The sequence below is a fragment of the Echeneis naucrates genome, chromosome 1, assembly GCF_900963305.1.
Source record: "Echeneis naucrates chromosome 1, fEcheNa1.1, whole genome shotgun sequence".
Classification (NCBI taxonomy): domain Eukaryota; kingdom Metazoa; phylum Chordata; class Actinopteri; order Carangiformes; family Echeneidae; genus Echeneis; species Echeneis naucrates.
Window position 1 is genome coordinate 13,270,607 of NC_042511.1, and position 15,512 is coordinate 13,286,118.

General features: G+C 38.0%; 1 protein-coding gene across 1 annotated transcript in view; it reads left to right on the forward strand.

Moving 5' to 3' along the window:
• Positions 1-15,512, forward strand: part of tusc3 (tumor suppressor candidate 3) — a 60,930-nt gene that overhangs the window by 23,702 nt on the left and 21,716 nt on the right. Inside the window, exons 3-6 of the mRNA XM_029502901.1 lie at positions 6,671-6,788; positions 10,387-10,527; positions 12,287-12,427; positions 12,610-12,699. Of these exons, the coding sequence (XP_029358761.1) occupies positions 6,671-6,788; positions 10,387-10,527; positions 12,287-12,427; positions 12,610-12,699 (490 nt within the window). The remainder of the gene's footprint in view (positions 1-6,670; positions 6,789-10,386; positions 10,528-12,286; positions 12,428-12,609; positions 12,700-15,512) is intronic.

Below are 15,512 nucleotides of genomic sequence, written 5' to 3' on the forward strand. Positions count from 1 at the left end.
TCTGAGAAGTTAAGTCTCACAAACACACCAACAGGCCCACACAAGCACAAATGTCCTCAAAATCACCTGGTATTTCACGTACCCTGCTTCCACACACACATATAGACTTTCATTGAAACACGAAAAGCAGCATTATATAATACAAACCTGTGGGTCACATTGACATTTGGATCAAAGGGACTCCAGCCAGCTTTATCACCAAAGGGGAAATAATAAATTCCACAGAACAAGGCCAACAAGACCTACTTACCCACTTTGCATACTAAGGGCATTTTATACATTGCAGAGAGAAGATTTGACAAAAGTCTTTAGATTGGATTTTTTAATTTACAACGCCAGACTTGCATCATTTTTGTGGGGTATTCAACTGCAACATGGCAAGGTGAAATGCCGCTTCAAAAGGCTCGTATAAGATTAGCAGTTTAATTTAGATTTTTAAGCTCGGAATGTAAAAGAATACCCATCTGAGTGTTTCAGCACCACGGACAGCTGTGCACACAACACTGGTATTCATCATAGACCACTCTGGAGCTGTCCTTGGTCCTGAAAGCTACTTTGTAGTCAGTGAGGCCATGCGAACCGGTGTGAAGTATAGAGTTCACCAGTATCTCTCTCTCTTTCTCTCTCTCTCTGATGCCAGATGAGTACATTTAGCGCACTGTACCATTTTTTTTTCCTGTCATCATGAGACCAACTGGAAAGAAGAGACAGACACCTAAAAATGTTATGTGATAAGCTGAAGTAAATGTAACGCGAAAAAAAAAAAAAAAGGTTTTAATTCAGCTGCATATTTTTTATTATGGACAATGTATTTTTGTATTCTAATTGCACATTATAGTCTGTGTTAAAATGAAGAACAGGGACAGAAGTTTTCATTTGGCTTGCATAGTGTGCAACTTTATTACTTGAATGTTTTTCTCCGGGTCATGTGGATTGCAGCCAGCGCCAACGCCTTCACTGGTAGAGCTACATTTTGTTGTCATTGTTCATGCTTGCTTAGATTGTTACGCCATTGAATTTTTACCGTTGACTTTCCTTTTGCATTTATATTTTCATCATTGTGAGGCACTTGGTAACGGTTGATGGAAGATTTGTAACCGAAGGTGGTGGTTGCACTGTTTCGGAACTGCTGATTTCCTCACACTAGGTCTCTCTAAGAGATGTTTTTATACATTAAACTCAAATTTATATCCATGCCAAGAAAAATATATTTAAAAAATAAATAAAAAAATGCTGTGACTCTGAGACACACTGTGCCTCCGAGTTACTGAAATTCAAGGTACCTAATTGACATCTACCACAATGAAATGCATGATTTATGGTATGTTCTGGCACATTTTGCCTGTGTAGCATAAATCAGGCAGTTGGTGTGTGTCCTCAGGGAGGTCCAGCCAGTACCTGAAATCAACCCTGACCTTCTCTACTTGTTATTCTAATCAGCCACTCTTCTTTTCTTATCACTCACATGATTATACAACTTATTCCACACTCACAACGGCCCTCAAAAACTCTAATTTCCTGTGCATGCATCTGCCCTTATCTCCCCCTTTTATTTCTTCAGCTAAATGTGTTCTCTTCAAAACATGCAGAACTGACAGTCATGGTATTATCACAAAACAAGTAGTCCCAAGTAGTCAATTAAGTCCCAATTTTATTTATTTTATTTATTGCTATATTCTACAAATTCAAATTCAAATTTTTCTCTCATGGTAAGACCACAATTAAGCACATAATTTGGAAAGAAGCATACCAGTACCACACACGCACACGCTCTTAAATCCTCTGACCATGGGCTGGTTTGACTCACTGAATGTAAGCTGTGGGTTTGCCGTTGGGCATCTCTTTTAGGTGCCATCCTCCTCCCTTTGCATCTACCCTGCTTGTTACTGTTTTCAAGTTGCCCTTTGCTATGAGGAAGATAACAGCATCCTACAAGCTGAAAATGGCAACTTTTTTTATTTAGATTGGGATCATGCCATCTGACAGCTGACATACTCACCCTCCCGATGTGCAAACATTCCACCAAAGTGAGTTTCCCCTGTGCAATTTTTTCGTGGGGGCACAGCTGTTGTGCCCTGCACTCAGCAGCTCTTAAAGAAATGCCAACAAGCCATGGCCTTTTTCCCATGAAGCAGAATGATGCAAACAATTCTTTATTATAAACATACACTTGAGATGTTTTTTATCAAAAATTACAAAATGTTTGTGCAACCGTGAATTACAGCTCTTAGAAAGAAGATCACAGTCAGCAGGTTGCATAAAAATCGGGAATCTAAATTTGCAGTCAGGGCAACTTTCGGGGTCCAGAACATTTGTACTCACAAAGGTGTCCTACTCCAGCTTGAGCTGTCAGTCTTTGAACCCCACAAATATAGTAAAACAAGGCCAAGTACACTCACTCAATTATCTGTTTATCTCAGGAGCTGTTCTTTTTTCTCTCAACAAATTTGCTATTGTCTATGTAACTGCCAGATGCAATCAGTAATATCGGTCTGCTTTCATTCGCCATCATTCCTTTCTTTTGAATGATATTCCTTTCTTCTTTCATCTCTGTTTGTCTCACAGCTGCCTACACCTTTACACACCCCTCTTATTAACACAAGCGACAGCATGAAATCATTAGTGAAGAAAGTAACAGAGAGATGGATGTTTGATAGTGACCTGAAAGCCTGCATTAAGAGGACCATCATGCAGTGAAAAAGACAACAAATTATTGGGGTCGTAACTCCCACATAACTCTTCAGCTTGGCCCCACTTTCATACTATATACTAATTGTTGTTTTCACACAGATTAATTTAAGCATACTTCAGGAAGACAGTTTTCACACTGTGTTCGTTTAAGGTAAGTGTTGATAAAATGGTGGCGGTAAAATATATTTGCGCAATGTAGGATTACCTTTAAATATATCAAGCAGCTGAAAGGAAAATGGCAGATAGTGATGCAATATTTCATGCTGAAACTAAAACCAAGAACAGAAGTGGAGTTTTGGCAGAATGAAACTGCCTTTTTATTCACTGGGAGAATAACTATACAATAACTATACAAACAGTAGGATCCTTTTCACTGCAACCGCTTCTCCCTTCTTCATCTCTGATAACTATGCTGCCTTTTGTAGGCTAACCCTTTTTGTTTTTGTTTTTTTTAATGAAAGGGATTCAGTATGATTGCTGCCAAGTAACTGCAAACAATTAAATTTGAGTTCACCAACCTTAACCCAACCAAAGCATGACTCTTTTTTTTTTTTTTTTTTTAAAGCTTTTATGGTCATTTTTATACAAAGAGAATCAATGCACACACAACAAATTTTTTTATTTTCTGGCTTCTTTCACAGAAATAGAACATGACTGGATGATTACATTAATGAAAATGCAAACAACATAGTGCCAGGTTACGAATTGCTTTGTTCAGTTAATTTATAACACTTTGATAATGAACCTTAGTTCATTGCCAATGATTCTCTCACATGTAGACATGTAGACATGCACATGAGCAGATGGTTATACATCTGCACAACATTATACATATACACAACTACATATACAGCCAGGAAAATAAAGCAACAGTCAAACTATGCTGTCAAAGGCTTCTGAACCCTTCTGAAGTTTCTGAGCAAGTCTTGCTTTTCTAACCAATCAAAGAAGGCCAAAATCAGTGGTGCGGCCTCACTGGTGTCAATCATTGCGCAAATACTCCAGTGTAATTCACCAACTATAAAGCTCCAGCTTCCTGTATTAGCTGAGACAGCTAAAAGATTTAAGAGGATGGCTGGACAAAGCAGGGAGAGAGAAGCGTGGAAGGGCACAAGTGGCTTGATTTCAAGTTTGCAGTGGTTAGATTTCCAGGACTTGCATATTGTAGTTCTAATCACACACATCAGTCACATTCATGAGAATTTTCACTGCCACATCCAGCAGAACTCTGCGCAGTAAACACGATGTTATACTGGTAACAGTAACACATACTAGAGTAATGGAAAGAAGACAATTGAGAAAATAGTTTAGGAAATGGTAAGAATTACGGCCAGGACACAGGTTAAATCAAAATATTATACTATATATATATATATATATATATATATATATATTCAAGACAGTCAATGTTGGGAGTTCAAACGGTCCGTGATATTTTGGTTTCTATGGCCAAGTATACTACAAAACTAAGTAACAATAAATATACAAATTACCTTTTTATTGCTAAGAAATTAATTTGAAGCTCCCAGTGAAATCGACATGCTAAACCTTTCATATCTAATCATATTTGCAGCTAAACATTTCATACCGTAAATAATATTATTATTGTAAAATAATACAATTAACATAAAATGGAATGTCAAATGATGAATATAAATAAAAAAGCAAGCAATGGTGGTTCAAGATCTTTTATTCTTGATGCAATTTTTGACTTCTGAGTTTTATTTATTGCAATTTTTTTGGAATGTGATGACATTTGTTAATTATTGAATAAAAAACTGAACAACATCAATAAAATTTTCTTTTATCACCAGGACAGTTGCCAGAAAGCCAAATGAACAACAAATGAATAAATAATATGAAATGTCAGCAGAGCAAAAACCAGATTTCAGTGACAGCTAGACAACGCCAGCCGAGTGGAACACCGCTGTAATCTCTGACAGTCTGCTGGCCAGAGTTTCAACTTCAACTCTCTGTGCTGACTTTTTTAAACTGCATTCTTCAAAGGATCCATCATAACCTCAGCTGGGACGATAACAGTACAACATCAGTGCACAAAACAGATCCTGATGGTTGATTTCCCAATAACTTAAGCTACACAACAGGCAGTTGCGGATGCCAATGTCAAGAAGAGTCATGAGCCAAAGTAAAGTCAAAAACAAAAAAGGGAGAAAGAAAAGAAACCATACTGGTCATCATTTCATGTACTGCAGTAGAATGAGACTGCTTCTTCAAACTTGATTTGAAGTAGATAGAAACTTAATTTGGTTTATAGTTCGCCCCTTAAGAAAAACAAACAGTATCTATCTTTTCTGTTCATTTTCTAGTAGCGCATTTATTTGACAATCTGATGCACTTACTTCCTCTCCTTTTAGCCTCTTTTTATCTCTATCAACCCCATCTATCTTTTTTTTAAGGTCACCAGTCTTGGATATCCTGGATGTTGTCCTCCTTATTCATACATCTATTTGTCTCTTCATAATAAATGCAGTCATCTCAGCCTTTGTGCGTTGCCCATGCCCCATGGCCTCTCAGAATCTAAATAGCACCTTCTGTAGGACAAAGAGCAGCTGAATAAATGAAAAGAGCACCTACAACATAGTTGACTATGATGTAAACAAGAGTTCTATCTATCAGATCAACTGATTACACTGTTATGCTCAAATGTCTGATAGGACAAAGCATTTTTGAAATCATTTCACAGTGTTCATGGCATGCTGAAGGCAGTAAATCTATTATTTTTCCTTTTTGAAACATAATTTCATCTGAAATTCATAATACACATTAAAACATTTTTGAAAATGGTCAGTGTGTTCTGGTTCGAGCAGTACTGTAGTTCCAAATTGTTTTCTGTTACGCTCCACCTACGAAGCAGTAAAAATTTCACTCCGTGACTTGCTGATGATTGATTTGGCCACAGTTTTAATACCAGACGCCAATAAAACACTTGAGCCTCGAAAAAGAAAATGAATAAAGAAATTGCGATGATTTATTTATCAAAATGATGAAGTCTTTCAAATGGATTATTAGCAAAACTCAAGCGGCTTATCAGCGTGATTTCAGTAGAATATCTGTAAATGCCACCTTAGTTTATTTGGCTTCAAGCTATTTGCTGCCACAGTTTTTAGACAAAATACACATTCTGGTCTTTCTTCATCTCCCACCGTTTGATGGCATGCCACATGAAAGTGCCACTGCCACTTACTGTAGTGGGTGTGCAATTACGCTGTGTTTTGGTGCAGCAATGAAAAAGCTAAGACTATAACTGAATCCAGGGGTCGGCAACCTGCGGCTCTTTCATCTCTCTGCCGTGGCTCCCTGTGGCTTTGAGAAAATAATGCAAACAATAGCTATTTAGTTTAAATAAATTTGATTCTATTTAGTTGTTTGTTTGTTTTTTCAATTTAATAGTTATGATTCTAGAGATTTAGGTGATCTTGCAACATTGAAATAAAAAGCTTTTTAAATATTTTGTCCATCGAAATATGCGTCCCACCTTGTTTGTGCCATCTGCTGCTGACAGGCTGGTGAGCTAAGGTAGGTTTTGTGGCTGGGTTTTATTTGGCGAGAACCACGACCAAATGGTTCTTTTTAATGTTGAAGGTTGCCGACCCCTGGCTTCAACCTTTTCCCTGGGGTCACACAGGCACCCCGCTTGGCATGTCACCACACCACTCTGGGAGGCATGCCCCACTTGTTGAGAAACATTTTTGCTTCTCTGTTGCACGACTAGGGTTGCTGTCATGCAAGAAACACAGTCATTTTGACAATTGTGGTTAAAATGGCTCTGAAATTGTAGTACTTGAGTCAAACTTTTTTCTCAGAGGAGATGATCTTGAGTAGAATTCTAATAACTAGCCTCTAATTCAAGTATAGGAAATCCGAACACGTATGTGTATTTCCCAGATTTTCTAGATGTAAAAGCATGGAATATGTTGTATTGACATTTTCCTTGGTATTTGTTTTTTCCATTTCCTAGGCAGGCGAATGAAGAGTACCAAGTTTTGGCAAACTCATGGCGTTATTCATCTGCATTTTCCAACAAGCTGTTTTTCACTGTAGTGGACTACGATGAGGGAGCTGATGTGTTCCAACAGGTAACTAGTTATTTGCTTTATGTCAAATCTATGCTGATTCATCCAAGCCTAATACAAGTTCATTCATTCATCTTCTACTGTTTATCTGTTTTCTGGGTTGCGGGTTTGCTGCAGCCAATCCCAGCTCACATTGAGTGAGGTAGTGAGATAGGTCACCAGTCCATCACAGGGCCGACACACAGAGTATCTTCTTATATTTTCCCCTCCATTCAAACCTCATGAAACTCAAAACAACTCTTTTCTTTTTTCTAACATTGGTCCATATGGGTGTCTCATCTTCACCCAATTCTACCTTAAATGCTCATTAATATTTTGCTAGTATTGGTTGATTTCCACAGGCCTCACAAGAATGCTGAAGGTAACTTGGTTTGAAATGAACAGCTGCAAAAAAGTAGACAGTCAAGCTACCTTTTTTTCTTTAACGAAACCCAATGAAAAGAAATGAGCAAGAGCTTGTCTGGTAGCAACTCAGGGATAAGATCAGTCAACTCCAGGTATGGCTTCTCGCCCCTTCATCAGTTCCCCATCCCAGTTTTCACTGTTATCAGCCACTTTAAGACACATACCTTTTTCTGCCCTTCCTTCCACTCCATCATGTTCGTCACCTTTTCTTTCCATTTTATCAAGCCATGTTTTTCTCAGCCTCTTCTACACTATCGAAGATCCATTCTCTCCTCCTTTTGCTCCTCCCTGCCATCTGATGTCTGTTCGTGAGGAGCTTCCTCACAGCTTCAGCAGTTTCTGTTAGTTTACAATACAACCTCACAGAAAGGCAAAAAGTACATGAACAAAACCACACACACACACATACACACACACCCCTCTCATTGGCAGAAAAGCATCCAAGGACACCCACAAAGGCCAGGTGCAAACACACGCTTAAATACATGGGGGGCTCAGCTATTTATATACACTGGAATAGAACACTGTGTGTGCATCCAGGAATGTACACAGACACACACACACACTAGTCAAACACCAGTTAATGGCGCACATATTGAAATGACAAACAAGGACGCATACAAGCAGAGAGCTAATTAAATTCTGATAAACATATGCAAACAACACAAATTACACATTCCATTCTGAAACAGAGGTATTGATGAGTTCTCTTTGTCAGGTACATAGCTGTTTTCATTCCACCGCCACAACAACAAGATGCTGAATTTGGGTGTTTATTTTATTTATTTTTTATTTTTAGTCACAGTGAGAGAGAATCAGGAAAGTCAGGAGAAAGGGATCGGTCGACATGCAGCAGCAGGCCATGGGTCATATTGAAAACCTGGGCTGTCGTTAGGGTAAAGCCTATATATGGTATGCACTCCACTATGTGGACCACTGTGGGAAATGTGAACTGATTTAAAGGCACATCTGTGAGTCACTGCCTTAAGCATGAAGTCCACTAGTTTACCTACATATGGAGACAAAAAAAAATACAGAGTTAAACTTTGTCATTCTACACTTTAAACTTTAGAACTTTAAATAGCTGTTACAATAAAAATAAGATTTAATATTTAGGTGTCTCGAATATTTCTTCTTTTGTCAAGTAACTTTGTTTTCAATGTGGGTTTTTTTTCTCTCTTCAATTGTCCTTCTTGCTCTTTTTGTTCTTTTCTTGTGACTTCTTCCATATGTTCCCTAAAAGCCTCTTCATTTTCACAGCAATCCACTTCCATTCGTATCACAAAGAATGGCTTTTGAGGTTTAACTCGGTTAAGCTACAGGTATAAAAGTAAATGTATTCAGATCATTTATAAGTTTTGTGTTTTTGATAGTTCTATGCATAGATTTTTTTAGAAGTAGGTTGTTGTTGTGTCAGGGGTTTTTCTGCATGTACTATAAGTTTACTTGTTCTCACATATACACACCATTCCATTAATCAACTTTAACCCTAACCCTTTTTGCAAATTTTCACCTCCTGATTTTCTTAATTTTCTTCATTTTTGTGTCTGTGTATATGTGTTGGGTTTATTTTAATAGGACAGACAAAAAGCATAGCAATGCTTTTATACAAATGATTATATTTATGCAAAGAAGGAATCATTGGAGATGTCCTCTCTTTCCAATTATTATCTTTGATAGCCGAAACACATCCACTGGTCTTGCAATAAGATTAGTAGACTCATGCATGTACACACACACACACACACACACAGAAGCACATATTGTTGGGTTTTGTTTTGTTTAGTTTTTTTTTTTTTTTGGTCATCACTTTTGTGCCAAGTCATTTAAAATTGAATATCTGCCCATAGTCCTAATCTGATTTCTACATTTCCATACACAGTACAGCACAGCTCAGTGCAACTGCAAAGCCAATCAAATTAGGGTAGTTGTATTTCTAATTTAATAGCTCTTTATAATATGATAATATTATCTGTATGACAATGATCTTTTAAGGTTTTTTCTACAATATTCTTTGTGTTTTTACTAGAATGAAGTTGAGGAGTGCCAGTGTGGAGGTTTTATGACTTGAAGGTTCGGACAGGATTTGTACAGCTTCTACATTCCCAGCAGAACCAACCAGTTCCATGCAGCCTTGAAACTATGTACAAGGAACTACACAATGCTGCTCAAAAATAAGCACAGTGAACTTGGTCTTAAACGTGCTTCCAGAAGGAGTATATTCACTGAAAATGTGACTTATTTATTTGTGCACCTTGGTGGCTCACTTATAAAGCTGTGTGGGGAAAAAGTTGTCACATCACAGGATATTTAGTTTTTTGGAGTGTTAGTTGGCTGCTGAATGTAGTGACAAGTTCAGATATTTTAAATATGATTGCGTATGGCAGTTACATTATTCCAAGTGACAGGCCTGATTTACTGAATAAACCAGTAGTTAGGTGTGCAAATAAAAATTGTAAATCAAATTCAATTTCTTACATTGTGCAAAAATAGCTTGGTCCACACATGGATGCACATTTATTCATATGCTAAAAATTTTTCCTCCTGTCACATTAAAGTGTAAAAACAGACTGTAACAAGTAGTAGTAGGAAAAAGGCAGAAACCGTTTTGTAGGAAAATAATCTAGTGCTACAATCCAAAATGGAAACCAAACACTGAGAGTTAAGGTTCTGTTCTGCAAAAGGTTAGATTTCAGTGGTCTTAAGTGTTAGCTTGTGGCTCAGGAGGTAAAGCAGCTCATCTGTCCATCCATCCATACATTTATTTATTGGTTCAATTTCCAGCTCTCACTGATGACATTTCTCTGAGCAAGGTATGCAGAGATGTATGCAGTGCATAGATAAGTGTGGACACAACATCAGATAACAAACCAGCGGACCTTTTTAGCCCTTTACCCTCTGATGTATAGAACTCAGGGAAAATCACCATTATGTGCATTCAAAATAACAATGACAATTTATTTTAAAGACAGCAAGCAATTTAGTATTATGGAATAACTGACAACAGAGACTGAAAGACATAATGCAAAGCAGTCGAGCGGTGAAACTATAATATGAGTCCATGTCATCTGTTGATTAAAGGATCATGATCTATGTTGTATCTCTGTCTGAAAATAAAATGCTGCCTAATCTGTTTGAGAAGTCAGAATGACATTAACTTGATAGCACTACCCTAATTTTCGCTCTTTTTCTCTAGTTGAACATGAACAGTGCTCCAACCTTCATGCACTTTCCAGCTAAAGGAAAACCAAAGAGGGCTGACACGTTTGACCTGCAAAGGATTGGCTTTGCATCTGAGCAGCTGGCCAAGTGGATCGCAGACCGCACGGATGTTCAGGTACAACATACACAGATTTACACCTTTTTTTTTTTTTGGGGGGGGGGGGGGGGGGGCTTCAAAGAACAGTGTAACACAAAGACATGTAGATGCCCTTCCTTGGATGGACTGAAGCTGTTAGCTGTTGGTAGAGCGAACCTTGGACAGCATTTTCCTGTCACTTAAGAACAGGCACATGCACTCCAATTCTCAGACTTTTCCGATTTCTTCTCCATGAAACGCAATTCAAAGGAATATCTTTCATAGCAGAGGGGAGCACTTGCACTAAGTGTTGGCTTTCAGCAGTGTTGGGTACGTTATTTTAAAATGGTAATTAGAGTTACTAGTTGCTTCTCTCAAAAAGTAACAACATATGTATTTTTACATGAATGAAATGAACCACCTAACCTGCCCATCTAATGTAATGTGAAAATCCTTCATTATCAAAGCTTGTTATTTTTTAAATATTTTTTTCCCCCCTCCAACTATGAGGACAAAAAAACTACTAAAAACAGCAGCGAGTTTTGATTCACTGGGGGAAAAAAAGCCTGTGCAAGGGAAAAAAAATAGAAATTAAGCCTTATTACTTTGTGACACCACCATATATTTTGTAAATTGGAAAGAAACATGCCGATACCATTTTTTCCTCAGATACTAAATCTTGTACTAAACTGCAACTTGTATGGTATGTGGCATAGCTTTAGACTAAATCTCATTTTCCATTTCCTCTTCCTCCTTGAATCGTGAATACTCTGAATCCAATAACACTTCAGCTTCAGCAGATGGAAACCGCATTTTCAATAGTGCCATAAGTGCTGTTGGTGACACGTTTGTGTTGTGCCTTTTGGAACATTTTTAGCCTTGCATCTGTTAATAGCGCACACACTCACAGCGAAAGAGAGCTAAAAAGAGCAAGAGAGAAACACACTACTTTGCAATAGAAGGTTTTTCATATGAAGACCTGGACTATGGTGACCATGTGGTTATCCCTCTACAGTTAATGTTGAAAAAAAAAAATCAGATGAGCCATTCCTCTAAAGAACATTTTATACCGTCTGAAAATTTTGTTTTCCCCTCATTCTGTTTCAGTAAAAACACCTCATCTGCTGTTCACATACAGCTGTAATGAAAGTATTGCAAACTCTGCCTAGTTTCTCCTGATGTTTTTTAGACGTGCTACTTTCACAACAAAATGAACACAGGTAGAATCAATTTAAGATAAAAAATACTTTGTGACGTTTCACGTCACAATTGACACATTTTCACATTAGCAAAAGGCACTCTATAAGGATTGCTTTGGTGTAAATAGCCTAATTCACTAAGCCACATGCCTCCGTTAATGAATGTCTGTGGCTTTGTGTACTTAATAGTGAATGAAGTCTGGTATCCGCATTGAACCTCAAAATAGAAATCCTGCATTCTCTCCAGCTTCTACTACTTTACTCTCCTCTTTGGTATTATTTCAAAACTGCTGAAGGTAACAGAAACATATAAGCTTCAAGATCCAAATTGTAGTTTTTGGAGCTAAGCAGTAAGCATTGAGTTTAGATTAAAATAGTTACATGTGGGGAGTGAACATCCATGCTCATATCTGCCATGTTTTGACTTAATCTTATATTGAAAATTTCCTAGCTTTCTTTACAACGCAGGAACGTCAGGAATCACTTTTGGATTCTGCAACCTTAAAAATAGAAATTAATTTCAGAAAATGTATTTTAATGCCTTATTATTATTATTATTATTATTATTAGATTATCAAAACCATCTGTCCACCCCACAGATCCGTGTCTTCCGTCCTCCCAATTACTCTGGGACCATTGCTTTGGCTCTGTTGGTTTCTTTGGTTGGAGGTCTACTGTATCTGCGGAGGAACAACTTGGAATTCATATACAATAAAACCGGATGGGCAATGGCTGCACTGGTATGACACATACGCGCACATGCACACACATGCACAGTCAGCTCTTTACTTGAGAAAAGATAAATATGCGCTCAGATCTCATCAGTAAAGATCTTTTCACCACAATCGCAGACAGATTTTCATGCTTAAAATGCTTAATTCCCATTCTCTCTTGTGTGTTTTCGTCCCTATCTGTCTGATAGTGTGTAGTTTTTGCAATGACATCCGGCCAAATGTGGAATCACATCAGAGGTCCTCCCTACGCCCACAAAAATCCCCAGAACGGACAAGTGGTATGAGTCACATATTTTTTTCTTCCTCTATATATTTATTCATTCGTCTACAGCATGTTCTTTTTCTTTCTGTACCTGTTTTGTACCCTGATGTTCTCAGAAAATGTAAATTTAAAAATGTTTTGCTTATACATCAGTGCAGGGACAGTGTGTGTGCATGCGTGGTTGTGTGGGAACAGTCATTGTGTGTTCATGAAGTGAGGAGGCATTACTTCTGTCTTTCTTTCTTCTTGTAATATAGAGTTACTCAGTGTTTTTGGGAAACGGCCACAGACACACACACACATGGAATTTGCAGATATATAGTTTTGCTGGTCATCATTTAAGTTTGTTCACTCAAGTGTGAAATTAAAATAAATATATGAGAAAAATTAGGGAGGAGGGAGGGAAGGCAATCTGTGAGAAAGGTATGAATGTAGAAGAAAGACATTTTAACTTCAAAACGAGTGATTATGCTTCTCCAGTATTTTTTTGTCAGATAAATGCCCTGTATGTGTGAGCGGAGATGCTTCCAATGTGAGTGATACATGGGGTCACTGATAGAGATAGAGAGAGCAGTGCAGGACCATTTTTGTTGCCAGTAATCCTGCACAGAAAAAAAGACTGCATACACACATGAAGAGTCTCAAGTGGGGAAAAAAAGAACTACAACTTTCTGATGTAACCCCCAACTAAGTATAAGTGCAATATAATACAGCGTTCATGTTATGGATGTGCTCCTGTTTTGATCTCTGACTCTTCCAGGCTGTTGATGTGAATTTGTCCTTGTTCTCGACTCCCAACTCTTAACTGAACTAATACTTTGTCATCATTGCATGAATATATGTTGATGGCTGAATGAAACGATGTGTTGTGAAGTAATAGGTTAATATACTTGAAGAATGGAAATGCAGTCATGTTCGGTTTTTCATGTTTTCCCTCTTTTGCTCCTTTTTCTCTAAGACCTCTTTTCTCCATCATTTCTTCACAGCTCTGTCTCTCCAGTACAGTGCTATAGTCTTAATAAGACAGAAACATTCTCACCTGTCTGCCACTTCCAGCCTTCCTCCCTCTCCTTCTTGCCTCTGTAATGACTGAACGAAGCGATAACAGCAGCATTAACACTTTAACATTCTCAATTGTTGAAACAGCACTTTAAATAAAAGCAGAAATTAATCCCTGAACTGTAGGGAACAATAGCCATTGGCATCTTATTCAAATGCAAAGGTGAGCAGGTCATCAAAGATTTATTACTGGGCATACGAAAAACAAATTATCCCGGTTAGGGCAGAAAATCCTAGGAGCTGGCAGGATGCCCACTGTTTGCCTTATTTTCTTTGGGAAACTACTTGTTGGCCCTGAAAGTTGTGCAGTGATGGCTTGTTATTTTTCAAACCTCTAAAATAGATTCTGAAACAAAAGCAAACAAAGAGTCTGTTTTTTTTTTTTTTTTCCTAAAAACAGATGAAGGATGTTCAATGCAAGAATGTTGTTGCATTCAACTCTATTCAAAGGTACAATGTTTGTAGTTAAGCATATATAAAGTGGCGTGATCAAAGTGTGAAAAGCTGCTCTATTATGCTCTTGTATTATTAACTTCCTTTTGAACCCTATACAGGCCCAGACTTTAAGGCCTTCTTAATTATTTCTCTCTAATAGCAGCCGTCTCACTGATAACCTTAGTGACATACAGTGCATGCTATAGCCCAACCACATTTTCTCCAACTTCTAGGCCACATTTCTATTGTGTAGCCATACAGTTAAAAAAAAAAAAAAGCAGCAAGAACGGGTACATTAGATCCAGTGTAAATGGTCTTCATCTCCGTCTTATTTCCTCACTCCCTTTCCCACCTTTATCCTTCTCCTATGCGCTTTTTAAGTCCCTCTTTCCCGCTCTGTCCTCTGACAGTGAATGGCTTCAACTGGGCAGATGATATTAAAGAGATACCTGTCTTATCTTTCCTGTTCTCCTTTCCTCACCTTTTCATGTTACTGCCTCTCACCTCCCTGTCTAATCTTCTACTCCTCTCCTTCCTCGCTCTCCCCAGACAGTGTAATTCCTTTAAAATGATGAGCGAGCGAAGCCAGGTAGACTATATTGAAAGGATTTGTCAACTGACGAATGTCACGACCAAGCAGATGAAATTGTAGCGAGTCTCTCACTGTGCAGCCAAGAAGATACTGCTGGCTCATTTTTGCTGACACATACACACTCAATTGGAGATGGACAGAGTTGCACTTTAACAAACATGCACAGTAAATATGGCAGGCACAATCATGGACCGCACGAAAAACCACAAACACAAACTCACATTCAACAAAGGAAAAGAAAGTAAAGTTTTGTACGGTTATATAATTACCAAAATGTGATGTCAGGAAAAAAGACTTAAAATGTAAATGTTAACATCCTCAGTGTCCCTCTCTCAGTTTTACTACTTCCATCTTTCCGCAGTATACGTTGATAGCATTTCCATAATTCCAGCTGATTTCACATAATTGATCAATGGCTTTTGGCAGCTGTTGGCAGTAACCCTTTTTTGTCTTATTGCTAACCTTTCATATTTTAAAGAAACATTGCTGTCACCTCTGTTTGGTCCCTGTAAACGGTTGACTTTTTGCTTGCAGAGGGCATCAGTGTGTTTGTGAGAGCGAGTGCTACCTTACACCTCTTAGTACAGCATGTGTCCACAACTGCGAATTAGATTGAGTGAAAGAATGTTGGTGTGTTTATCTGTTTGTGTTGGGCTGATGAAGTAAATGAAAAAGTGTAACGGAGCAATGAAATAAATTGTCCCTAAGGCTGGGTATTTGTTCAGACCAGCTGACAATGACTA